At 49.1% G+C, this 26,277-nt stretch overlaps 2 protein-coding genes across 3 annotated transcripts; both read left to right on the top strand.

The window, feature by feature from the left end:
* The first annotated feature begins 3,070 nt into the window (after positions 1-3,070).
* RPRM (reprimo, TP53 dependent G2 arrest mediator homolog) lies at positions 3,071-6,558 on the top strand. 2 transcript variants are annotated; one of them, XM_069985089.1, is made up of 2 exons: positions 3,071-3,176; positions 4,537-6,558. In XM_069985089.1, exons 1-2 carry the CDS (start codon positions 3,150-3,152, stop codon positions 4,903-4,905), a joined length of 396 nt encoding a protein of 131 aa, XP_069841190.1. In that variant the 5' UTR covers positions 3,071-3,149; the 3' UTR covers positions 4,906-6,558. The 2 variants fall into 2 exon arrangements, with proteins under 2 accessions (XP_069841190.1, XP_069841191.1); XM_069985090.1 differs by lacking the exon at positions 3,071-3,176 and adding an exon at positions 4,344-4,408.
* Positions 6,559-25,141: 18,583 nt separating this feature from the next.
* LOC138801758 (integrase/recombinase xerD homolog) lies at positions 25,142-26,017 on the top strand. The gene has a single exon (XM_069984854.1). The coding sequence runs from the start codon at positions 25,142-25,144 to the stop codon at positions 26,015-26,017; it is 876 nt and encodes a 291-aa protein (XP_069840955.1).
* Positions 26,018-26,277: the final 260 nt, after the last annotated feature.

Raw genomic sequence — 26,277 nt, 5'->3', positions numbered from 1 at the left:
CAGACTTTTATAACAGCATTTAAAGCTAATGTACCATCAGTACATTGGCTTTAAGTTTTGCACTTGGATAGAACGGTGCTGGCGCGGGGAAGTCGGTGCTGTGATTCCCGCATACATCGCTGTTCTATTCCCGGGCACCGAAGGGGGGGGGGTGAAGCACTGGAGGAAACCCCCGCCCCTCTATGATGGGGCTCCATTAGAATCAATGGTTCTAGAATCAGTTTACTTCGCAGTCCGGTGAAACCATTAGGAGCACTGGGGCACCCATTAGGAGTACTGCCCATCCCCCTAGCACTGATCTAGCCCACCCCCAGCTGGCCTGCTCCATTCAGTATCATTAGAAAGGGGCAGGCCGACCGGGATTATATCGGCGCTATGGGGTCGGGCCTTGCTCCTTACGGGTGACCCAGTGTTCCTAACGGTCTCACTAGACCATGGAGCACATGACTAACTACACTGGAACATCTCCTGTGCAATAGGGACATATCAGCAGGTTAAATTTGTCCCCTTTTATTTCCCCTTGTTTACTTTTACATAATGGCATAAAGAAAAAAATCTGGGATTGCAATAGTTATATAAAAAAAAAAAAAACATTTTGCGTAAGAGAAACCTGTGATGGAGGCCTATTATAAGTCTCTAGTAAAGGTGCAACCATCGGCAGCTCCGCAGGGACGTTATCATCGCGTGTTATTATCCAGGGACTATGGGGCAGCACAGCAACAGTTCAGTTCCCAGCTATTAGTTCAGCCGTATGATGAAAATGTTCCTGCGGTCTCTGAGCCTCGGCTACAACACGACTGCTAGAGAAATCAGGTGGTAAAATCACTCCAGAGCAGCACTCCAAGAATCCTATCCACCTAGTATCCCTGAGTCACTCTCAAGGCGTCTTAGGAGCTCGACTTTCTCAGTGCTACAAGATCTGATCCTTACAAGACTCCAGACAGGTGAGTCGTATATTATTATCTGCTCCGAACTTTGATTTACATGTCTCCGGTGTTTTCGCGTCTTGTTTGTAGAGATGCTATGGGAAGAAGGAGCCAAGGTAAGCAACTTAACCCCTTATTTCGAAAGAGGATTTTCATTGTTTGCAAAACCCAAGAAAAATCCATAATAAGAGTAGTTAGGCTGATATCTGGGGAGGGGGGGAGGGGTGTGTGTGACATAATACAAGCGAGGAGCACTATTGTTTTCCATTGCTTTTTAGCTTTCATTATGCACGCTCCTTCCCGTTTCCCTCTCTGCTAGATATGTTTATGACAATCCTGACAGCACTGCTACATTTCAGTGAAGAGTCATTCTGAGAACATTGATTTATGGAAATGAAGGAGAGAGAATACGAATACGTGAAGGAAGAGCGGCAGATGCACCCCGAAATAAAAAGGTTCTATGGAATAAATAATAGGGCTAGTTTTACACGACCGTATTTCACCGTCTGTTCTATGACAGATCTCCCCTGGTTCCTCTCGGGATTATCAGGGAGCTCTGGTTGGTTGAGTAGGTCCCTAGACGGGATGGGTGTCGCTGTCTTGTTGGACCTGAGGGAATTTGTACCTTCTGACAACTTTACATTAATGTTTTAGACGTGACTCCGGCACTTTTGCATCATTTTTTTCTGGCCTTATGGACTTGTTGGTCATCTCTTTATTTAGTCTAGTAGGGTGATTGGTTAAAGGAAATCTGTCATCTCCACAGTTGAACAGTTGGCGAGGCGTCAGGGAGTAGCACACCTTCTCCCTCCCTCCCAACATACAAGACTCAGCTTCCTGCACAGAACCCTATACTGTATGTCAATCAGTGAAGGGCAGGCAGTGGGAAGGAGGTGTGCAGCTGCGGCTCAGCGTAACTGATGAACTAACAGATTTCCTTTAAAGAGTATGGCCCACCTAAAAGCATTGTTTACCTATCCATAGGATACTGTTTGGACCACTAGGGATCTCAAGAATGGACATCCCCGAATGCCCCTTGTGAATGGAGTGGTAGTGTGCTTGCATGATGGCCACTTCATTCTTTGCCTCTCCGTACTTGAGATTTTTGGGGGTCCCTCCATTAGTCTATGCTATTCCCTTCAAGATTGCTTTGGAGTATGGTGTATAGGGCCCATAGGTAGTGTCATAGATAGATTTTTCTTCACCCAAAGCAAAATTTCAGTATGCATTCCTGGTCTTGTATTTAAATACACTTGTTACCGGCATTTTGGCACCATCACCAACGGCTCATGGCCTATCAACACCCTCCTGTTTCTGCTCCTGCACATAGGTAAGGCATCTAGGTTTGTCACAGCTCCCCTTTCCTAGCCATAACTTTATCTTAATTCACAGACATCACTTTGAGGCACCAGCCTAAAACAGCTAAGGGGGGGGGGGGGGGGCTCCTCCTTTAAGCCCTCCGATCTGTCTTTAGCCCATGTCTGCAGAAGCTTGATGCAGAAGCTAAAGGCTCACTAGTCATTATGGAACATCACTGCGGCCACTGAGCCCACAGTTCCTGTATCTAAGAAGCGAGCTGAAGACATAAAATCAGGAGACGAGAAGAGTGACAGCTACCGGGGATCAACAGGGTACCTAACAGGAGGCAGGTATGGGTTTCTTATTTTCTTTACCCACCCCAGCCACATATAGACAGTGTGCGCATGGTCTAAAGATGACAACATTGACAGAAATACTAGCGTCCTGGTGTAGTGTTCCTCTAGAAACTCTACGATGACTACTTCACATTCACACTAAAGCTTCATTACACATGGCGGGGTCATATGGCAGCATGTGGAGTACCTATGGTTCTTTACTACAAGGCTCTAGGTATGCCATGTGTTTCTATATGCCTGAAACAACTACACCAAGTCTTCCTCAGGCATCAGGAAGGCTGGGGGAGGCTCACTGAAATCTTCGAACTGAAACACAATGGGGGAGATTTATCAAACATGGTGTAATGTGAAACTGGCTCAGTTGCCCCTAGCAACCAATCAGATTCCACCTTTCATTCCTCACAGACTCTTTGGAAAATGAAAGGTGGAATCTGATTGGTTGCTAGGGGCAACTGAGCCACTTTCACTTTACACCATGTTTGATAAACCTCCCCCAATGTGTTTTTATAAAACAAAACAGCTTGACTGCTAAACCCCTGGAGATCATACTGGTGACCTGCGCTTGCTTATGTTCTCTTCCGATCATGTGGTCCAGGTGAGTAATGCTCCACTCTGTGCAAAATGGAGCTGAAGACTCAGCATAGGCTTATAGACTGCTATAATTGTATCATGACTATTACAACTACAAATGTATAGGGGACTATAATAGGGTAAATACGTTAATCATTAAAAATCTATGGGGGAGATTTATCAAACTGATGTACAGTAGAATTGGCTCAGTTGCCCCTAGCAACCAATCAGAATCCACTTTTCATTCCTCACAGATTCTTTGGAAAATGAAAGGTGGAATCTGGTTGTTAGGGGCAACTGAGCCAGTTTCACTTTACACCATGTTTGATAAATCTCCCCCTATGTCTCGGATTTCTTTTGTCTAGCAGTCCAATAAAATCCGGTATTTATTGTAGAAAATTCCCTGGTAATTCTGGACGCGTTTTGGTTTAAGTGTGAGCCAAAACGCGTCTAGAATTACCAGGGAACCTGCGTTTTTGTATGTAACCATTTTTATATGAATTTTCTACAATAAACACCGGATTTTATTTGACTGCTGGAAAACGTCTTGTTTTATCCATGTTACAACGCTGATTGTCCACGGGTGAGGTCCTTTGTATTTCCATTCCGGTGAAGGGAACAGTCCCAATCATCATTCTAGGCAAGGATAGTTGAAGTAGCAGCGGTAAAAACTTTTTTGTTTCTTTTGTCTACTTTGTGTTTTGTTTAAAGATTGGAAACCATCAGTAATATAAAAAATACGCAATAGTAGGGGACAATTAAAAAGAGGGCAAATACTTTTTGGAATCTCTAAGAAATTGGATCTCAGCTACACCAGTATGGGGTACTTTGCATCATGTATTTTAGTTAAAAACAAAAAAACTAATCCTAACATTGCAAATTACCTTTTAATAATGATCATCTTAAAACGTAACTTATATCCAAATAATGACTGTATCCGGTCCATATATTTAAGCTATTCTTAATGCCTTTTTAATGTGCTCGCTGCATGACACGAAACATTAGCTTGGAAAATGTACTTCGTTTTCAAAACTCAAGGTAATTGCAGACAACTACCTATAGGTGGTGCTGTGTCCTTACATCTCCGGTAGATCTCTACTAATGGATTCAAACACCTCCCTCTGGTTAATGGTTGGATCCAGAGCTTTATAATAACCATAGAAAGATAAAGACAGCGGCTTTCTTTTCTGCTTGGCTGCATGTGAACTGAAAGAAACTGATTAAAATTGCAGAAAAAAGGCACTCCAAAGACTAACAGTGAGCCAGCTGAGAGGCTTTATTCCTCGCTATAACATTACCAACCTCGGTTGGTGAAGCAGCAGGAGAGGGAGGAGAAGGAAAATCCAATGATTAATGGGTTCTTTTCTTTGAATTCTTTTCCCCAGTTGCAGCAGTGGGACCACCTGTTTGACTTTTCATCGCTCTACAATAACTTTGGGACCATGAATCAGACGGAAGCTGTGGTTTTGCTCACCAACAGTAGCAACGCTTTAAGTAACCTACTGGGATGTTGCACCCAAGCTTCAGTGGTAACAGACGATGGCTTCCAGGAGCCCGCTGTGGACGAAAAGAACCTATTTATTATGAGGGTGGTCCAGATCGCAGTCATGTGCGTTCTGTCCCTCACCGTGGTCTTTGGAATCTTCTTTTTAGGATGCAACCTTCTCATCAAATCTGAAGGGATGATAAACTTTTTGGTCAAAGACCGAAGACCGTCCAAAGAAGTTGAAGCAGTAATTGTCGGTCCTTATTGAGAGAACCAAGAAAGAACACTGTTGATGTCTTCAAAAAAAAAAAAAATGTCCGAAGCAACACGTTTTGCCTTTTGTTTCTTTGTCCCATCTGTCGAAGGAACGAGAATGACGAATGCCGGAAAACGAAGAGGAGATCTTTTTTTTTTTTTCTTTTTCGGATGACGGATACGAAGGGGGGAAAAAATAAGACAAAGGCTTGAAAAGTTGCTTTGAACAATTCCCTGACGGAACGCTCGAAGTGATGCTAAAAACTGATACCACAGCACTTTACGGGGGAGAATGGGTCGAGGCACTGTTTATCTCCAGAGCTGAGCTTGTGAGAGTGTGAAGTACGGTGGTGTAAAGCACAGATAAATGAGTTTACTTTGTTTCTAGCTTGAAACCGGGGATATTTCAATACATTGATTGTATATTTTTTTATGACTGCGGGTCGTTCTGTTTTGTTTTTTGTTTTGTTTTTGTTTTTTCAAAGACAAAAAGTTTCATACCGTATCTTTGATAAACTTGAGGCATTATTTATTATTGTTGTTTTTTGGAAACTTTGAAAATTGTATTTGATTGTTTTTTTTTCTGTATTTTATGTTGTTTTTGCTTTTTTAAAGGAAGCTGTGAATGTCGATTATATTCTTATATCCCATTTTCTATAGTTTGTAATGTATTTTGCCCCCTTACTGTTGCTTCTTTCTCGGTTTGAAAGTCTTTTTCATCTATGACTTATCGAGTTCTATAATCTTAGAACTAATTGCTGGGGACTTTTAATTCAGTCAGACAGTATCAGACTGTCAAAAATAATCTGGTTACCATTTTGGGATTTTCTAACAAAATCTTGTTTTCGTAAATGTATTAAAATCATTTTCACCTATGATTTAAATTTGAAAAAGAAAAAAAAAATCACCAAAAGTGATTTTCTATACTGTGCATGCCTATATACAAAAAAATATACTGATAATTGCCTTGGATTCTCACTTTTTTCCATTTTATTTGGAGTATTTTTGTGTGATACTTAGTGATGTTAAATGCCATTTATTACTATTGACAGATTTACTGATTTCAATATTGTATATTTATAGCTTTTTTTTTCTTTTGGACGTTACCAGTAAAAATTTTTAGTGCTTAATAACGTTTATTTAATTCATTTTGCCATCTGCACCAACTGTCATTTTTTTAAATTTGAATGCGAAGAGAAATGTAAAAAAAAGTAGTGATTTTTTAATAGCTCAATTTCCATCTGGATTCACAGATGAGGGGGGGGGGGGAAGCTGAATTGATTGATACAAACAGTTAAGGGAGCAGGTGCAATTTAGAAAGTCAAATAGCAGGGGGGAGGGGGAGTTTTGCATTGTATGTTAGCTAGTTCTATCTTTAGACCTGACACCTTATGAAATTTTTGAAAATTATAATTACCGTGTAGCTCAATCTATTGCACATGTCAAGTCAGCAATGGCTGTGAAAAGTATCTCTTTAAATCTGCAATTCAAATGAATAATCAGGCATGACGAGTTGAATTTTTATTCTGAACAGGGATCCTGCATAGCGCTATCCAGGCAGGAGCCCATTGTAGTAGACGTACTCGTCCTGACATGTGACAGACAGAACAATTAATAGGTCATTCTCATTCAAGGCCACAGTACAATAATACAAACATGGGGGGGGGGGGGGGGGGGGTGAATGGATCGACTTGAAGTATGTAACTGATGAGCATGTGCTGGAGTCATTTGTTTGTGTTTTTTTTTATACAATGGATGAGGCATTATACTTTTACACTTTGGCATTTCATAAATAAATTATTGGTAAAGTCAATGTTGTGCTGGTGTTGCTTAAAGGGGTAGCTACCATGTGGCCCACAAGGTTGACTACAGCTATAATCTACAGAACAATAGCCGTCACAAGAGTAACTTTTTTATAGTTTGATCAGTAAAAAAAAAAAATATATATGGTGTTATAATCAGTTTCCTTATCCTTATCATGACAGGCTATTTTATAGGTTCCCCTAAAGTGCCTTTGGCTAGCAGTGGATTTGGTGTATGGGGCTCTCCTGACAGATAATGTCAGTGGAAATAGGGGTCAGAGTGATGGACAATCCCTGCCTGACCCCTTTGTTCTTAGAAAGATAAGCCGCAGCTTTTTGGCTGCGGCTTAAATCTCCAGTCTTCATAGAGAACACAGGAATGTACGGCCTTGCTGAACGTTCCTGTGTATGTGGAGGACAGGGGCCACGTGGGAGAGATAACTGATAACAAATGACAGTTATTGAAGGTGTATGTCCTACTTGTTAGTGCTGCACTATAAACTGCATAGGATGTATATTTACAGAGGTGTTAGAAGAGTTTTTCAAGCATGGAGTGATTTTTACATATGCCCTTGGAGTGGTGTGAAATTTTTTTAAAAAGTGATACTTACCTACCTCTGTTTCCCCTGCAACTGCTCCAACACTTCCTAAACTCGCCACCACTTGATTCTGGTTCTGGTGCTATGTCATCTGTGCAAGAACTTCCCTATTCAGCCAATCACTGGTCACAACAGTGTCAGCTATTGGTTGTGCAGACAGTTCTTGCAGGGATGACATCACTGAAGAAAGTGACGGCAAGCAAGAACTAAGACTGGGGGCAGCAGCTGTAGCAGACTGCCAGATTCCCTTTGTTGCCCGTTGCAACCAATCAGAGCTCAGCTTTCATATCTTTTATTGATCTGGTAAAATGAAAGCTCAGCTGTCAACAAAGAAAATATTATATTATGCTAGGTTTATACCGTGTTGTAGGTTCCGTATGGGGTCTCCTTTGCCGTTTTTGTTTTTTTTTGCTCAGCAAAAGGAGCCAACCAGACTGCTGCACCAACTTAGAAAAGCAAAGCCCAAAAGAATCCATTGACTTTAATGGGGTCCGTTGCATTTTCCGCTCTTGCCTGACATTTTACAGCATACTTGATACAGTGTTTTGTTGTCCTGTTATTCACCAGATTCTGTGACGAAGACCCTAAGGCTAGCCTTAAAGTTAGTGTGAACCTAGCCTAAGTCTCCCCCGATGTGTGTATGCACAATAGACCATTTTACTATTGAGTTGCCCATTCAACTGAATAACAAATGTTTTACGAGTTTCTTACAGCCCATAAAATAGGCGACAAACCTGTGTGTGAACACAGCCTGAAGGTAAAGCTATGGGAAGTTTATAGCCGTCTTATAGTAAAAATTGTTGTTGCCCATAGCAACCAGTAGAGATGAGCGAATCTTTCGGACTTTTGGTCCGAAAGCAGTTTGCTCTCTCGTCATTCCTGTGATCCCGGCCACTTAGTTGCGCTTCCGGGAATATGCGGCCAGTATATTCCAGGGAATCGATCTGGAATTCCCCGGAATATCCAAAAGTCCGACGGTCCGCTCATCACTAGCAACCAGTCAGAGCTGACTTTCATTTCACGTACTGTCATAGCTGCTGACCAAACACTTATTCAGCCAGCATCTACCTCCCCCTACCCTGCACTTGGCTCCGCCATTCATGGAAAGGTGGGGTATGTGGCTGCCAAATACTTCTGATGGTGGATTATCTTACCAAGAACAAATGGAGAAGGCAATTACCTTCATCTTAATAATCCTTCCTTTCCTCCAATTAAATCTCTTGTGGGAGAGTCAGGAGGCCCCCATATACATTAGATCAGGGATGAGGAGCCTTCGACCGTCCAGCTGTTGCAAAACTACAATTCCCATCATGGCTAGACAGCCAAAGGCTGTTTGTGTGGCTCTCATAGAGAATGAATAGAGTAACAATACATCACATAAATTGAGGACAAACGTGGCGCTAGTTCTGGAAGAAAATAACAATTCTGTTCTCCTAGATAATCCCTTTAAGGCGTGTCTGGTTTAGAAATTCATATACCCCATTAGGCCATGTGCAGACTATGTAAGAGACCGACTGTTCCGTGACCCGTGAACGGAACGGCCAGTCTCTGAAAAGATCATCCCGGACGGCACTGTACTGATGATCTTTGCAGCCGCAGAGTTCTGATGCAGCTACTCACTCCATCGTGAACACTGACAGGGTTTTCTGCGACCGCTATTCACTGAATAGCGGCCGCAGACAACTGACATGAGAGATCCTGGCTGGAGCGTATACTATGTGTATATGCTCTGGCCGGGATTCCATAGAAGACAAGGCAGCAACGATTGCAACAGCGGCCATACTTTTACAAAAATATACATTGTGTGAACATAGCCTTAGGGAGTACATAAAGGGGAGTCACTTCAGCATCTTCATCTCTTGGCTAAAGTAGAATGTTGTCACTAAGGCTGTCCCTCCACTCTAGATGACCTTTCCTGTCCTGCATTACAGAAAACAACTCATAGATTTGAATGGACACTGTGTAATGCCAAATTTCCTCTGTGGTGGCGCTGCAGGGAAATTGAAAACTATGGGGGAGATTTATTAAACATGGTGCAAAGTGAAACTGTCTCAGTCGCCCCTAGCAACCAATCAGATTCCACCTTTCATTCCTCACAGACTCTTTGGGAAATGAAAGTGGAATCTGATTGGTTGCTAGGGGCAACTGAGCCAGTCTCACTTTACACCATGTTTGATAAATCTCCCCCTTACTGCCAGGTTCCTGCACTGATTACAACTGGGATCACTAGGGATCCTAAGGCTATGTTGACACGTAGCAAAACTAGCGGAATTCCGCGGCGGACATGCTGTTAGCCTCCCTCTCATAATGGGAGTCTATGGCAGGCACGCTGCTGCTCTCCCTGCGCTGAAGAATGAACATGTTCATTCTTCAGCGCGGAGAGACACTGTGAGAACAGCAGCGCCTCCCATAGACTCCCATTATGAGAGGGAGGCTAACGGCATTCCGCGGCGGACAATTACGTTGCGGAATTCTGCTAGTTTGCTACGTGTGAGCGGGGCCTAAGAGTACAAAATTAACTCACTGTTAAAGGTAGAGATGAGCGAATCGCTGATCTAATGGAATTGAAATGCTTTGTTTGATCTGTGCTCCATACATCAAGCCGCCGGCCTTTCAGCGCTGCTCCCTGTTGCTCCTCCCCGGGTGCCAGGGAAAAGCTGAATGTCCTGCAGGAAGTGGTGTATTTTTTCCATTCTGACACAGCGCTGTCACCTCTGTCCATGTCAGGAACTGTCCAGAGCAGAAGAGGTTTTCTACAAGGATTTGCTACTGCTCTGGACAGTTTTTGACATGGACAGAGCTGTACGATTGGAAAGAGTACACCACTTCCTGCAGGACATACAGCAGCTGATAAGTATGTGAAGGCTTGAGATTTTTAAATAGAAGTAATTTACAAATCTATATAACTTTCTGACACCAGTTGATTTAAAAAAATAATAATTTTTGCCGGAGTTCCTCTTCAAGTTGGCCCTCAAACAAGTAGGGAGACCCCCTTCAATTACAAGTCCCATATCTACATTTATTAAACTAGGTCACATGATCAGGACAGATCTTCCTAAATAGGTGAAAAAGGCGGTATATTTTACTTACTCTTGGTTTGGGATCAATCCCGTCAGTAAATAAACCACCGGTGGAGTCTTAACTGGGATTATCAAAAGAGCAAGACAAACAATACAATAAATGAAGGATGGGGGGGATAATGATATGAACACACAAACACAGCGGAACGAGTCACAAGTCCGTGGTCAATACCTCTCACCCGCTGCCGAGCTGAGGATTTGCTTTGTCATTACAAGTGACTTAAGAATTATTGCCTAGTAACTGTGCTTCATGTACTGGTAACGCTTCTCCGCCAAGAGGGATTCAATCAGGATCCCGCATTAGGTGTATATGGGGACAGATATTGTATCTCTGCAAGAAGGGCACGGCGGCGGCAAAGCCACCCGAGGATAGGAAATTAAATGTCAGAGGCGATGTACCTCTTGAGGAAAAGATTGTGTATAAATACATCCTGTACTCTCTTCACCGGCACTAGAGTCCTATACAGCCATGGTGGTGGGAGGAAGACCGGATGACACAGCAATGACTCCTAAGTATGGCGGGAAGTAATAATGATCGAGGAGGATTACTGTGTGATGACATTTTCACCTTTTACAGGAAACCAACATAAAGAAATACTTCATAACCAGGTTTAAGCAATGGAAGGAACTAAAGAAAAAAAGTATTACAGATAGAACCTGTAAGGTAGGAGTCCTTGTGTAGATTTTACATTGGTGTCCAGGCGCTGTGATGCATTGCAAAAGTTGAATGCCACCCTCTTTTCTCTAAACGCCTCCTAATGCCGTCCCTTGTCTCCCAATGCAGTCGTTGTTTCCCAATGCCACCTCTTGTCTCCCAATGAGGTTGTTGTTTCCCAATGCCACCTCTTGTCTCCCAATGCCATCCATTGTCCCCCTATGCCTCCCCTTGTCTCCCAATGCTGGCCCTTTTTTTTCAATACCACCCCTTGTCTCCCAATTCATCCCCTTGTCTCAACATGCACCCTCTTGTCACCTCATGCCGCCCCTTGTTTTTCAATGGCACCCCTTGTTTCCTAATGCCGCCTCTTGTCTCCTAAAGTACCCCCCTTGTCTCCCAATGCTGTCCCTTGTCTTCCAATGCAGCCTCTTGTTTCCTAATGCTTCCCCTTGTCTCCCAATGTCACCCCTTGTCTTTCAGTGTTACCCCTTGTCTCCCAAACTTTAAGTATGGTGCTGCACTATGGATGCTCCATCCTCCATGGATGCTCAGTTTACCTTCACCTCTTTGTCCTGTTGCTAAGAGGACATTGCTTGTAACAGAGACACTCATCAGAATTACATTCTGTTCAGGTTTCATGAATCCATTTTCATTGGAAAGATCTGAAGATGCTGTCACTAGTGATGAGCGAGCATACTCATCCGAGCTTGGTACTAGGGTACTCAATGGTACTCGGACAAGCATCTCGCGATACTCGAGAAAATCTCATCATCCGTTTCCTGTAAGTTTGGGCGCATAAACATGCAGGAGACTCTTTGGTGCATCCTGCGATCACGTGGGACCCATACATGTCGATAGCAGCGATTGGTTGGCCAAATCAGATGACCCTGCCATATAAAAAGCGCGGCCGGCAAGGCTCTGCTCACATGTATGCTGGAAGAGATCAGGGACAGAGCTGCTGCTGGTCAGGGAGAGCGTTAGGGAATTAGCATTCTAGTAGGCAGGGAATACTAGCGAAACAACCAAACAGCCCTACAGACTGCTGGCTGGGACTTGCAGTGCAGCTCCTACGATTTCAGCAGCACACTGTGGTGATCGGCTGCTGGCAGAAAGGGGATATTAGGTGTTGCATACAGTCCCCTAAGAAGTGCTCAGTACTCTTTTATGATTTTGTGGCTGGTGGTGCTGCTGTAATACATTGTATTGCTGGGATTTGTAGTACACCTGCATAGAACTTCACTGCTCATTTTAAGGGGGTGTCACAGAGTGCATTGGTGCAGCCGCCACCAGATTGTATCTCACAGTCCCCTAAAAACTAGTGGGACCACTAGTATATTTGCAGATTTCTGTCTTTCTTACTCAAGCCTTATTTAAGTTCACTACTGCTTGCACAGTGTAAAGGGGGTGTCACAGAGAGTATAGGTGCAGCCACCACTAGATTGTATCCCACAGCCATCGGCATCAGGTGTACCCTTGATGGTGACTGACAGCTGGCCTAGCCAGTTAGCTGTCAGCACCTAGGTTCGTGTCCACTATAAATCCCAGCCCCTGACCTCACTCCAATTTTTTGGGAGGCTCACTTGCTTCCTCACTCACTTTTAATGGTTCTCTGTGTGCTCACTGCCATGCTGTGTCTGGCCTAATTTTTGGGAGGCTAACTGGCTACCTTCTACCTTGGTCACTCTGTCCTCGCCCCCATGCTGTGTCAGGCAAAATTTTGAAGTGGTTTATATGCTACGTCTGTTTTTAATGTTTATCTGTGTCCTCACGGCCATGCTGTGTCAGGCAAAGTTTTGGGGTGGTTCATCATATGCTACCTCTGTTTTAATGGTTCCCTGTGTACTCATTGCCATGCTGTGTCAGGCTGAGTTTTTGGGTGGTTCATATGCCTACCTCTGTTTTAACCAGGCTGTTGCACAGAATTTGGCATAATGGTACGATTAGGCAGCCTTAGAGGCATCCATACATGCTGCCCTTGCTGTTTCCTGTGCATTTCCGATATTAGTCTTGAGTAACGAGCACCCTAGCATTTTAGTACCCGCTCATCACTAGCTGTCACATATCATGGTTTCGGTTATGATCTGGCTGATCATTCTTTTCTCAACCATAATATATCAGGAAATCACTGGGGAAACCCGATATACATGAGACAGTGGGACAATGCTGCCAAAGGTTGGGGGAGGGTGGCAGCAGAGAGCACAGTGTCAGACTGGAAAGAATACACCTCTTCCTGCAGGACACACAGCAGCTGATAAGTACTGGAAGATTGGATATTTTTAAATAGAAGTAAATTACAAATCTATAAAACTTTCTGACACTGATTTATAAGAAAAAAAAAATTTTGTTTTTTTTTATCTGACTGTTTAAAACTTTTCCAAAATCTGTAGGAGGACCTCCACCTATTATGGACCATTTATAACACTGGTGTCAAAAGGGGCTCCATCAATAGTGATGATTATGATGATAATGATGGATATTGATGATGATGATGATGATGATTTATTTATATAGCGCCACCATATTCCACAGCACTTTTTTGATATGTGGCTACTACTGCTCCACCCCCTACATCTCCACCCCTGCTCTTTACATCAGATGGTGGATATAAGCTGTCTTTTAGAAAGCAGACACTCAGACCGTATAAGCAGGCCCGGACTGGTAATCTGGCGAGCCGGGCAAATGCCCGCTGGGCTGGCCAGATTACCAGTCCGTGGGCCGCCTGGGCTGCATAATAAAAAAAAATATTATTTAAAAAAAAAAAAATCACCGCCGCAGCCCTTCTCTCTTGTCCCGGCCCGACCAGGTCACCGCAGCCCGCACGGCCCGCTCCGGTCACTGCAGCCCGCTCCTAATGTGCTCATCCAATCAATTTGGAGTAGGAGCGTGAGGCCGCTGCGGCCGGCCGTGGAGCGCACGTTGTATGTGCACCACAGCCGGCCGCAGCGGCCCCATGCTCCTTCAGGTTGATTAGATTAGAGAAGCACATCAGGAGTGGGCTGCAGTGACTGGAGCAGGCCGTGCGGGCTCCGGTGACAGGAGCGGGCATTAACGGGCTGCAGTGACCGGTGCGGGCTCCTGTGAAAGGTGACCGGAGCGGGCCGTGCGGGCTCCAGTGACAAGTAATCGGAGCGGGCCGTGCGGGCTCCGGTGACAGGTGACAGGAGCAGGCAGCAGTGACCGGAGCGGGCCGTGCAGCTCCGGTGATAAGAGGTGACAGGAGCGGGAAGGGCTGCGGTGACCGGGGGCCATCTATAAGGGACAGGGGGAAAAGATAGAGGGAGCCATCTATAAGGGACAGGGGGAAAAGAGAGAGGGGGCCATCTATATAGGAGGGGGGGAGAAGAGAGAGGGGGCCATCTATAAGGGACAGGGGGAAAAGAGAGAGGGGGCCATCCATAAGGGAAGGGGGAGAAGAGAGAGGGGGCCATCTATATAGGAGGGGGGGAGAAGAGAGAGGGGGCGATCTATAAGGGACAGGGGGAGAAGAGAGAGGGGGCCATCCATAAGGGAGGGGGGAGAAGAGAGAGGGGGCCATCTATAAGGGAGGGGGGAGAAGAGAGAGGGGGCCATCTATATAGGAGGGGGGGAGAAGAGAGAGGGGGCCATCTATAAGGGACAGGGGGAGAAGAGAGAGGGGGCCATCTATAAGGTACAGGGGGAGAAGAGAGAGGGGGCCATCCATAAGGGAGGGGGAGGAGAGGGGGTCATCTATAAGGGAGGGGGGAGAAGAGAGAGGGGGCCATCTGTAAGGGAGGGGGGAGAAGAGAAAGGGTCCATCTGTAAGGGAGGGGGAGAAGAGAGAGGGGGCCATCTATAAGGGACGGGGGAGAAGAGAGAGGGGGTCATCTATAAGGGACGGGGAGAAGAGAGAGGGGGTCATCTATAAGGGACGGGGGAGAAGAGAGAGGGGGCCATTTATAAGGGACAGGGGGAGAAGAGAGAGGGAGGGGGCCATTTATAAGGGACAGGGGGAGAAGAGAGAGGGGACCATTTATAAGGGACAGGGGGAGAAGAGAGAGGGGACCATTTATAAGTGACAGAGGGAGAAGAGAGAGGGGGCCATCTATAAGGGAGGGGGGAGAAGAGAGAGGGGACCATTTATAAGGGACAGGGGGAGAAGAGAGAGGGGACCATTTATAAGTGACAGAGGGAGAAGAGAGAGGGGGCCATCTATAAGGGAGGGGGGAGAAAAGAGAGGGGGCCATCTATAAGGGAGGGGGGAGAAGAGAGAGGGGATCATCTGTAAGGGGAGGGAGAAGGGGCCATCTATAAGGGGTAGGGAAAAGGGGGCCATCTATAAGGGGGGAGAGGGGGCAATCTATAAGGGGGGAGAGGGGGCAATCTATAAGGGGGGGAGAGGGGGCCATCTATAAGGGAGGGGGGGAGAGAGAGGGTGCCATCTATAAGGGAAGGGGGGAGAGAGGGGGTCATCTATAAGGGGGGAGAAGGGGCCATCTATAAGTGGGGGGACAACATGGGGGGAGGGGGCCATCTATAAGGGGGGGATAACATAGGGGGAGAGGGGGTCATCTATAAGGGGGGACAACATAGGGGGAGAGGGGGCCATTTATTAGGGGGCTAAATAGAGGGATGCATATACTATACGGGGGTCACATAGAGTCAGCCTACATACTAAATGAGGGTGTAAAGGGGCCAATGCAGATGTGCAGTTAGTATAGAGATGAGGATGGTGCCAGGGTGAGGAGCCTAATATGTCTGTCTGGCAGATTCTGTGGATTCGTGGCTCGGAGGGCCCAGGGCAGATGGAGAAGAAAATGAAAAGGGAAGAACTCCGATCAGAGAAGACGTCCCCTGTGAGTCACCTGATGTAACTGCACTGTAATGTATGTGGTGTACAGAACCTGTGTAGAGCTGGGTACCTCTATATGACTGTATGAGGTGATAGTAATCTGTGTACAGTGGATGTTATTTAGTAGCAGCGGTGGTATTAGTCAGTATGCGGTGGTATTAGTCAGTATGTGGTGACATTAGTCAGTATGCTGTGGTGTCAGTATGCGGTGGTATTAGTCAGTATGTGGAGGTATGTGGTGGTGGTGTTAAACTCAGCACGGTGACCGGGGCAGGAAGCAGTCTGTCTCTGTACACTGTGTATTGGTGATGACCTGTAACTACAGCTCAGCTACACAGTACAGAGACAGAAGCTTCTGACCCCATTTACTGTGTTATTATCTGTAATTCCAGTCATGGCCGTGATGATACAACATGTAGCCGTGCTGCGCTCACAACATCCTCTCATAACATTTCACCGCGCGGCGAGTGGGCCTGTGTGCTCTGAAATGCCAGGGCTGATTTTTAGTCCCAGTCCGGCCCTGCGTATAAGCAACAACAATCACTATTTGCAAACATGATGAGAAGTTGAGGAAACATTGCGAGCCTCCTGGTTATGCAGCTACTAATGATGGCGCTGCTATTGATCAGTACTCAGCCGAGCTGTTAAATATTAAAGAGAAGCACTTTGTGTCTGTGTAAAACATAAGGGACTAGACAGATCCGAGATGGTACGGAAAAATAGAAGTGCAGCACTTAAAATCTTTTACTGCACATCCCACAACAATATATACACATTCATATATGCAGAGTCACTCCAGAGGAGTGTATGAGATGCTAAGAAGGGGGCAGCGGCACAGAGCTCTGCCATATCAGCCTTAGCACAAGAAGAGGGTAACCTGCCACTCAGACCCAATAAAAATGCTGCTTGTGTAAGGAGTTTACGTACTGGCACACAAACAGCATTTTCATTGAGATTCCTTGTCCTTTATTAGATGCATCTTCATGGGGCTGGCACCTTCTCTGTGCAATCACTAAACAATAATATGGTAGCTGCACTACCGCTTGTGTCCTCCAGGGGGGTAACACTTCCCTCTTCATTGGTTGCAGGGGTTACAGTGATGGGATTGCCACTCATTCTTACATGGACACTAAACAGCATAAAATCTGCATTGTTCTGCAGCTGTACATCCCCCCTCTCCCTCTCTTACTGATCTCCAGTATGTCAGTCTTCACTTCTGGAATTCTATTCAAGAATCAGAAAGCTGAGGCCTAGGATCCTGCTCAATGGAAAGAATTAAAGAAGATCTGTCAGTAGGCATATGCTGTGGACAATACGATACAACATGGACAATAAGATGTCATTTCCATTATTGCGTAGGCTCAGTAGTCCTGGATATTCATGAGAAGCAGAAAACTCTGCACTCGAAGCTGCTGAATTTATCTATCCATCCTGTGTATAATAAGATCATGTAAGTAATACAGCGATCTGCTCAGTATTTCTGTCGCTAGTTTATGCTGCCCTCATTTAAAGGAGAAATCTGCTAAAAAAATTTATTAAAGTGTTGTATTGCCCTCTAAAAGTTATACAAATCCCCAATATACGCTTATTACGGGAAATGCTTATAAAGTGATTTTTTTTTTCCTGCACTTACTACTGCATCAAGGTTTCACTTCCTGGATAACATGGTGATGTCACTTCCTGGATAACATGGTGATGTCACTTCCTGACTTCCAGAGCTGTGCGGGCTGTGGCTGCTGGAGAGGATGATGGCAGAGGGATGCTCAGTGTCCCTCCAGTGCCCTGTGTCCCTCAGTGTCCCCCTGCCATCATCCTCTCCAGCAGCCACAGCACAGGCACAGCTCTGGGAGTCTGGTCATGACATCACCATGTTATCCAGGAAGTGACGTCACCATGTTATCCAGGAAGTGACATCACCATGTTATCCAGGAAGTGACGTCACCATGTTATCCAGGAAGTGAAGCCTTGATGCAGTAGTAAGTGCAGGAAAAAAGCACTTTATGTGCATTTCCCGTAATAAGTGTATATTGGGGATTTGTATAACTTTTGGGGGGCAATACAATACTTAAATAAACATTTTTGCCAGACTTCTCCTGTAAAGCCACATAAACTTAGTGACAGATTCCCTTTAAATAAAAAAAAATCCATTCATTCACAATTAGAGATGAAGTGAACATCTGTAACTGGCTGGAACCTGAAATATATTGGATATATCCACTACTGGATATAGTGGATGTCAGGCTTTGAACCGCCAGTCTTCCCTCCCTGGAGGACCGATGAGAAGAATAATGAGGATGTAAAATATTCCTAATTATCTTTACTAGGCAGACAAGCTCCATTCTTCTCGCTGTTACCATGTACTCTCCATGATGTTATTCTGAGGAGTGTATAATGAAACAATGTCAGTGCTGTAAAATATTAAGATATCACCAGACACAACACATAGCGGTACACGTCTAATACACTAAGACTGGATTCAAAGGGATCACTGAGCAGAGGTCACCCTTCACTTCTACATCTACTCTTCATTTCCAGTTTTCCCAGAGGGGTAGCTAGGCTCTCCTGTACCCGGGGCAAAGACTCAATTTGCCCCCCCCCCCCCCTCCCATGTGTGGCCAGTAAGCACAGGGGGGCCCATGTTGTCCCTTCACTGCTGGTATATATATATATATATATATATATATATATATATATATATATATATATATATATATATATATATTATATACGTATGTGTGTATATATATATATATATATGTATATCTTTTTTTTTTTTAAATGAAGTTTAGATAAGCAATTGTTCAGATGAGCGATTCGCTCATCTCTACTGGCAGCACTAGTGTGGTGTTCACAATATGGAATAAATAATGTCATATTTACTGTGTACCTGGAATGTTTTTATGAAGAATGATTATCAGGCAGCTCTGGGCTCAATCAGGAGTACTTCCATTTTTCCCATTTAAAATTTGGTCCCTAAGTACCTTAACGGAGGTGCTGTTGTATCCGCTCCCTGCTGTCTGTACCTGTGGAGGTGCTGTTGTCTCCGCTCCCTGCTGTCTGTACCTGTGGAGGCGCTGTTGTCTCCGCTCCCTGCTGTCTGTACCTGTGGAGGCGCTGTTGTCTCCGCTCCCTGCTGTCTGTACCTGTGGAGGCGCTGTTGTCTCCGCTCCCTGCTGTCTGTACCTGTGGAGGCGCTGTTGTCTCTGTTCCCTGCTGTCTGTACCTGTGGAGGCGCTGTTGTCTCCGCTCCCTGCTGTCTGTACCTGTGGAGGCGCTGTTGTGTCCGCTCCCTGCTGTCTGTACCTGTGGAGGCGCTGTTGTGTCCGCTCCCTGCTGTTTGTACCTGAGGAGGCGCCGTTGTCTCCGCTCCCTACTGTCTGTACCTGAGGAGGCGCTGTTGTGTCCGCTCCCTGCTGTCTGTACCTGTGGAGGCGCTGTTGTGTCCGCTCCCTGCTGTCTGTACCTGTGGAGGCGCTGTTGTGTCCGCTCCCTGCTGTCTGTACCTGTGGAGGCGCCGTTGTCTCCGCTCCCTGCTGTCTGTACCTGAGGAGGCGCCGTTGTCTCCGTTCCCTGCTGTTTGTACCTGAGGAGGCGCCGTTGTCTCCGCTCCCTGCTGTCTGTACCTGAGGAGGCGCCGTTGTCGCCGTTCCCTGCTGTTTGTACCTGAGGAGGCGCCGTTGTCTCCGTTCCCTGCTGTTTGTACCTGTGGAGGCGCTGTTGTATCCGCTCCCTGCTGTCTGTACCTGTGGAGGTGCTGTTGTCTCCGCTCCCTGCTGTCTGTACCTGTGGAGGCGCTGTTGTCTCCGCTCCCTGCTGTCTGTACCTGTGGAGGCGCTGTTGTCTCCGCTCCCTGCTGTCTGTACCTGTGGAGGCGCTGTTGTGTCCGCTCCCTGCTGTCTGTACCTGTGGAGGCGCTGTTGTGTCCGCTCCCTGCTGTCTGTACCTGTGGAGGCGCTGTTGTGTCCGCTCCCTGCTGTTTGTACCTGAGGAGGCGCCGTTGTCTCCGCTCCCTACTGTCTGTACCTGAGGAGGCGCTGTTGTGTCCGCTCCCTGCTGTCTGTACCTGTGGAGGCGCTGTTGTGTCCGCTCCCTGCTGTCTGTACCTGTGGAGGCGCTGTTGTGTCCGCTCCCTGCTGTCTGTACCTGTGGAGGCGCTGTTGTGTCCGCTCCCTGCTGTCTGTACCTGTGGAGGCGCCGTTGTCTCCGCTCCCTGCTGTCTGTACCTGAGGAGGCGCCGTTGTCTCCGTTCCCTGCTGTTTGTACCTGAGGAGGCGCCGTTGTCTCCGCTCCCTGCTGTCTGTACCTGAGGAGGCGCCGTTGTCGCCGTTCCCTGCTGTTTGTACCTGAGGAGGCGCCGTTGTCTCCGTTCCCTGCTGTTTGTACCTGTGGAGGCGCTGTTGTATCCGCTCCCTGCTGTCTGTACCTGAGGAGGCGCCGTTGTCTCCGTTCCCTGCTGTTTGTACCTGAGGAGGCGCCGTTGTCTCCGCTCCCTGCTGTCTGTACCTGAGGAGGCGCCGTTGTCGCCGTTCCCTGCTGTTTGTACCTGAGGAGGCGCCGTTGTCTCCGTTCCCTGCTGTTTGTACCTGTGGAGGCGCTGTTGTATCCGCTCCCTGCTGTTTGTACCTGTGGAGGCGCTGTTGTATCCGCTCCCTGCTGTCTGTACCTGTGGAGGTGCTGTTGTCTCCGCTCCCTGCTGTCTGTACCTGTGGAGGCGCTGTTGTCTCCGCTCCCTGCTGTCTGTACCTGTGGAGGCGCTGTTGTCTCCGCTCCCTGCTGTCTGTACCTGTGGAGGCGCTGTTGTGTCCGCTCCCTGCTGTCTGTACCTGTGGAGGCGCTGTTGTGTCCGCTCCCTGCTGTCTGTACCTGTGGAGGCGCCGTTGTGTCCGCTCCCTGCTGTTTGTACCTGAGGAGGCGCCGTTGTCTCCGCTCCCTACTGTCTGTACCTGAGGAGGCGCTGTTGTGTCCGCTCCCTGCTGTCTGTACCTGTGGAGGCGCTGTTGTGTCCGCTCCCTGCTGTCTGTACCTGTGGAGGCGCCGTTGTGTCCGCTCCCTGCTGTCTGTACCTGAGGAGGCGCCGTTGTCTCCGTTCCCTGCTGTTTGTACCTGAGGAGGCGCCGTTGTCTCCGCTCCCTGCTGTCTGTACCTGAGGAGGCGCCGTTGTCGCCGTTCCCTGCTGTTTGTACCTGAGGAGGCGCCGTTGTCTCCGTTCCCTGCTGTTTGTACCTGAGGAGGCGCCGTTGTCTCCGCTCCCTGCTGTCTGTACCTGTGAATTAGGAGGCGCTGTTGTGTCCGCTCCCTGCTGTCTGTACCTGAGGAGGCGCCGTTGTCTCTGTTCCCTGCTGTTTGTACCTGAGGAGGCGCCGTTGTCTCTGTTCCCTGCTGTTTGTACCTGAGGAGGCGCCGTTGTCTCGGCTCCCCGCTGTCTGTACCTGTGAATTAGGAGGCAAAGCTTCCTGATCTATCTCCAGTATGACACCCAGTGTAATGTGATTCTATGGTGCCGTCTCCTAATGCACAGGTACGCTCAGCAGTAGAGTTGATCAAACCTCAGAAAATCCTAGGTTTGATCGCTGAAGGGAGGGTGAAAGCGGGCATAGCATAGCAGCAGCCCGTACATGAAGGGGTGGGCAGCAGGGGGTTAATAGTTCACACATGAGGAAAGGTACACGCGGGGAGCACGGGACAGGGAGTAGGTAACCAGGGATACGGGGGTAGGCCAATCGGGGGAGAGTTTTGGGAGTGGGTAGGCGTGATTTGGGGGGTCAGTTATAAGGGGAAAGGGGGAGGGGCTTACCCACTTGCTCCTGTGTCCGGACCTGGAAGCGGCGAACCTGTGCTGCTGGTGCTGCTGAGGACATGGAGCGTGAAGATTTGGCTGCTTCTCTTCGGGCAGCCGCGGCGCGTCATGGGGAGCAATGGCTGCAGGAGCAGCTCTTGTCGTTTCTTGGGGGAGCGGGGGGAGAGGTAGGTGCGCAGGGTACTCGTCCCCCCGCACGCCGCCGGCGCCCGCCGGAGCGGCTCAGCCCCGATGTCCCCCGCCGCTCCCGCCGCGTAGGGAGCCCTCTCCAGGACCCTCCAGCCCCCGCTGTCCGGTCTCCACCACCCCGGTCTGGCAGGGCAGCTGGGAGGAATCCCGGACCGCGGCGTGGTTCCGGTGCTGGGAGTGAGGCAAGTGCAGCAGCCTCTGCTTCCCCAGCACTGGCATCGACTTCCGGAGCAGTGGCGGCTGGCTCCTCCCACTTCCGGTCACAGGGGGCAGCCAGGAAGTCAGTGAGTGCCGGGACCAGGCCTCACAGGAAGACTGCCGGGAGAGGAGGAAAGGCCAGGAGGAGACCCGAGGGTGAGTCCCGGGGGGGGGCTCCCCCTGCCCCGCGAGTGCCGGTGACTAGAGTGCGGGTGGAGGCTGGGCGCCCCGGGGACCCGGAGGCCCTTCGCAGCGCAGCCGCAGCAGCTGTCACCCTGTCCAGCAGCAGCCCCTTTCCTGTGCAGGTGCAGGGGCAGCCCCCTGGCACTTCAGCCAGCAGTCTGGGTGTGGGGGCTTTGTCTTCAGAAGAAGAGGATCTGGAGGAGGGACAAGTCGTGGATCGTCCTGTGCCTGCAGCGTCTTCAGCGGCTGTTCCGGCTCCTGCCCCGAGTCAGCCTGGTGGGTCTTGCTCTTTGTCTATTGTACCTACTGTATGGTCGCCTGTGTCGTGTGGTGTGAGTGGTGGGGGCGTGACTTTGCATGGGGGTCAGGGTTCGGTGGGCGGTGGGGGTCAGTTTGCGGGGGTTGGCGAGGCAGTTGTGCAATTTCTGGCTGGCATGCGTGAGCTGATGTCGAGGAGTGGTACGTCTGGGGCGGGGCAGGTGTCACCAGTGTCGGCATGGTTGGGGGGCGGCTCCGGGCCCGTACCGGCTTCGGCGCCCCCTGTGGCGAGTGCTTCAGCGGGAACAGGGGGAGTGTCCTCCGGGTCGGTTGCAGCGCCGGCGGGGGTGGGTGACGCGCCTGCGGCGACAAGCGCGGTTGCTGACGCATCGGTTAGGCTAGACGATGGGGCGCGGGGCGAGGTATACGTCTGTTTTGACGGGCCCTTAGGAGCCCATCTTAAGCAGGAGGTGCGTGAGAAGATATGGCGGGATGAGTATGTGGAGATTTTCTCCCTCCTGCCATTAGAGAAGTTTAATCTGGATAAGGGGAAGCCCGAGGAGAGTAAAAAGGAGGAGGAGGAAAGGCGGCGGTATCGGCTGATACCGCGCACTTTCTCCAACTGGCTGCAGGCTTTCGCGATACTGGCGAGCGTAGTGGGGGAAAAGGCTCCTCAGAACTGTTCAGCCCTGTTTTGCTACCTTGATTCGATAGGGGAGGCCTATCGGGTTTATGGTGGCACGGCATGGCTCAGGTATGACGAGCAGTTTAGGCAGCGAAAAGCAGTGCGGCCGTCCTTGCGGTGGGATCATAAGGACATAGCTCTGTGGATGCGACTCATGGCGGCAAGGGCTCCGTCGCAGCCCTTTCGAGCGGGAGTCGGGGGAACGGCGGCTTCCGCCGGGACCTCGACCGGCCAGCGCCCCGGATGTTGCTGGCAGTATAATGAGGGTCACTGCCGGTTCGGCTCCACTTGCAAGTTCAAGCACGAGTGCGGTACTTGCGGGGGGATCCATCCTCAGTCGAAATGCTTTAAAAAACAGAAGGGACGTTCTGGGGATTCTGGGGGTAAAGGGGTGGACGCCGGTGAGCCTAGAGGCGATGCGTCCATGGCTAGATGAGTATCCGGATCGTGAGGCGGCGATGCTGTTGTTGCAGGGTTTTCAGTGGGGTTTTAAGATTCCCTTTTTGCCAGATGCTCCCATTTTTCGCCCACCTAACTTGAAGTCTGCTCGACTGCGCCCGGACTTGGTGGGAGAAAAATTGGGCAAGGAGGTGGCCCTGGGGCGCATGGCGGGCCCGTTTCCGAGCCCGCCGTGGCCTCACCTGCGGGTCTCGCCTTTGGGGCTGGTCCCGAAGAAGGAGCCCGGCAAGTTCCGCCTGATCCATCATTTGTCATATCCGGCGGGCTTGTCGGTGAACGATGGGATTGAGCAGGACACCTGCTCGGTTTCATACGTTTCCTTTGATCGGGCGGTTGAGTGGGTGCGGCGGTGTGGACCTGGTGCCCTCATGGCCAAAACGGACATCGAGGCTGCATTTCGTTTACTGCCGGTGCACCCCGATTGCTTTCACTTGCTGGGTTGCATGTGGGAGGGGAAGTACTTTGTGGACTGTTGCCTTCCTATGGGGTGCTCTATTTCGTGTTCGTATTTCGAGACGTTTAGCACCTTTGTGGAATGGGTAGTGCGCAGGGAGTCGGGTTTGCAGTCGGTGCTGCATTATCTAGATGACTTCCTGTGCGTGGGGCCTGCACAGTCCTCTCAGTGTTCCCTTCTCCTGCACACGGTGGAGCAGGTGGCTAAAAAATTCGGCATTCCATTGGCACCGGAAAAAACGGAGGGGCCAGCCACGGTCATCCGTTTTTTGGGTATCGAAATTGACTCGGTGGCAATGGAGTGCCGATTGCCCGTGGATAAGTTGGTGGACCTGCGGGGGCTGGTAAGCGTTTTTGTGGTGCTCCGTAAAGTGCGTCTCCGGCAGTTGTTGTCTTTACTCGGCAAGCTCAATTTTGCTTGCCGAATAATGCCAATGGGGAGGATATTCTGTCGTCGCTTGGCGCTTGCGACGGCGGGGGTTCGGTCGCCCATGCACCGGGTCCGGCTGACGGCGGAGCACAGGGCGGATTTGCAGGTCTGGGCGACATTTCTGGATTGTTACAACGGTCGATCGGTGTGGATGGATGATTGGGTGGAGAATGTGGATCTGGAACTTCATACGGATGCATCGGGTTCGGTGGGATTTGGTGCCTATATGGGGGGGGAGTGGTTCGCGGGTGAATGGCCTGCCAGTTGGCGTGAATCGGGGTTGGTGCGCAATTTGGCACTGTTGGAATTGTTTCCAATTGTGGCAGCATTGGAGGTGTGGGGGGACATTTTTCGCAATAAAAAGGTGCGTTTCTGTTGCGATAACCAGGCGGTTGTGCAGGCGGTCAATAGTTTGACGGCCTCGTCCCCGCCACTCGTGAGGTTGTTGCGTCGGCTGGTTCTGAAAGGGTTGGAGCTGAATGCGTGGGTGTCTGCCCGTCATCTTCCTGGGGTGGCTAATTCCATCGCTGATTCCCTCTCTCGTTTGCAGCTGGATCGGTTCCGTTTGTTGGCCCCGGAAGCGGAGCAGCATGGGAAGCCCGTTCCGACGTGCTTATGGGAGGTGGTATCAGGACGGCCTTCGGCTTGATGGAGCGAGCTGTGTCCAGGAATACGGGGAGGAGTCATGCGGTCGCGTGGCGAGAGTGGTTGCTTTTCTGCAGGCAATGGGAGTCTGACGGTGTACACGGTGAGCTTGTTCCGGTGTTGCTGTGCTTTATCGGTGATGCTTTTGGGGCGGGGGTGTCAGCTTCAGGTTTGGTGAGGAAGCTAGCTGGCTTGGCCTACTGGTTCAAGCTGTTGGGTGTCAGGGATGTGACGAAAGACTTTGTGGTGCGGCAGGCCGTGATGGGGTATAGAAAGTCTCGGGTGTCCAGGGACGGGAGACGGCCGGTGTCGTTTGACATATTAGTGAGGTTGGGGAGCGTGCTGGGGGAATGTTGTTCTGATGCTTATGAGACTCGGTTGTTTCGGGCGGCTTTTTCGCTCGCGTTTTTTGGGGCTTTTCGAGTTAGTGAGCTGGTGAGTCAGTCGTGTGGTACTGGGGGGGGTCTTCAATCTCGGGAGGTGGTGCTGGGGGATGCCTGTGTGTCTTGCTGGCTGAGTCGTTCTAAGACTGATCGGGCTGGTAAGGGTAGACGGATTTTGTTGTATGAAGTTTCGGGTTCGGAGGTTTGTCCGGTTCATTGTGTGCGCGCCTTTTTGGAGGTCCGGCCGGTTGAGTTTGGGGGCTCGTTTTTGGTCCATCGGGACGGGAGGGCGCTCTCGCGTTTTCAGTTTGTGGCGGTGTTTCGCCGAGGTCTGGCGCGGCTAGGTTTACCTGATAAGGAGTTTGCTTCCCATTCTTTCCGGATAGGGGCGGCTACGGAGGCGGTGCGGTGGGGTCTGGATGAATCTGTGGTGCGTCAGATTGGGAGATGGGAGTCGGCCAGATTCCGCTCGTATGTTCGTCTGGAGCTGTTGTAAGGTGGTTGCAGCTGCATGTTCGTTTATTGCATGGTTTGTGTTTCCTTTTCTTTAGATCCGGTTTGCTTGATCTGGATCCTCGGCCATTCCTACGTCCGTAGAGGGGCGTCTCGTGCGGACGTAAGAGAGGAGGGCAGACAGCTGGGTTTCCCACGGGCTTTGGTTAATGTGCGGTGGATTGGTATCGGAGGCTTGCTGTGGGGCGGTGTGTTGCCCGAAATCCATTACTATGCGAGGTTAGATCGGGCACCGGATGTTAT

This window comes from Dendropsophus ebraccatus, chromosome 9 (assembly GCF_027789765.1).
Source record: "Dendropsophus ebraccatus isolate aDenEbr1 chromosome 9, aDenEbr1.pat, whole genome shotgun sequence".
NCBI lineage: Eukaryota > Metazoa > Chordata > Amphibia > Anura > Hylidae > Dendropsophus > Dendropsophus ebraccatus.
This window is presented reverse-complemented; position numbering and strand designations above follow the sequence as displayed.

What these genes read in the sequence shown, in the direction of transcription:
- RPRM (XM_069985089.1), top strand. Translation starts at nt 3,150, where the DNA reads ATGTTCTCTTCCGATCATGTGGTCCAG. An exon ending in CTTCCGATCATGTGGTCCAG is followed by an intron (nt 3,177 to 4,536) that starts GTGAGTAATGCT and finishes TCTTTTCCCCAG; the next exon opens with TTGCAGCAGTGGGACCACCT.
- LOC138801758 (XM_069984854.1), top strand. Translation starts at nt 25,142, where the DNA reads ATGGAGCGAGCTGTGTCCAGGAATACGGGGAGGAGTCATGCGGTCGCG.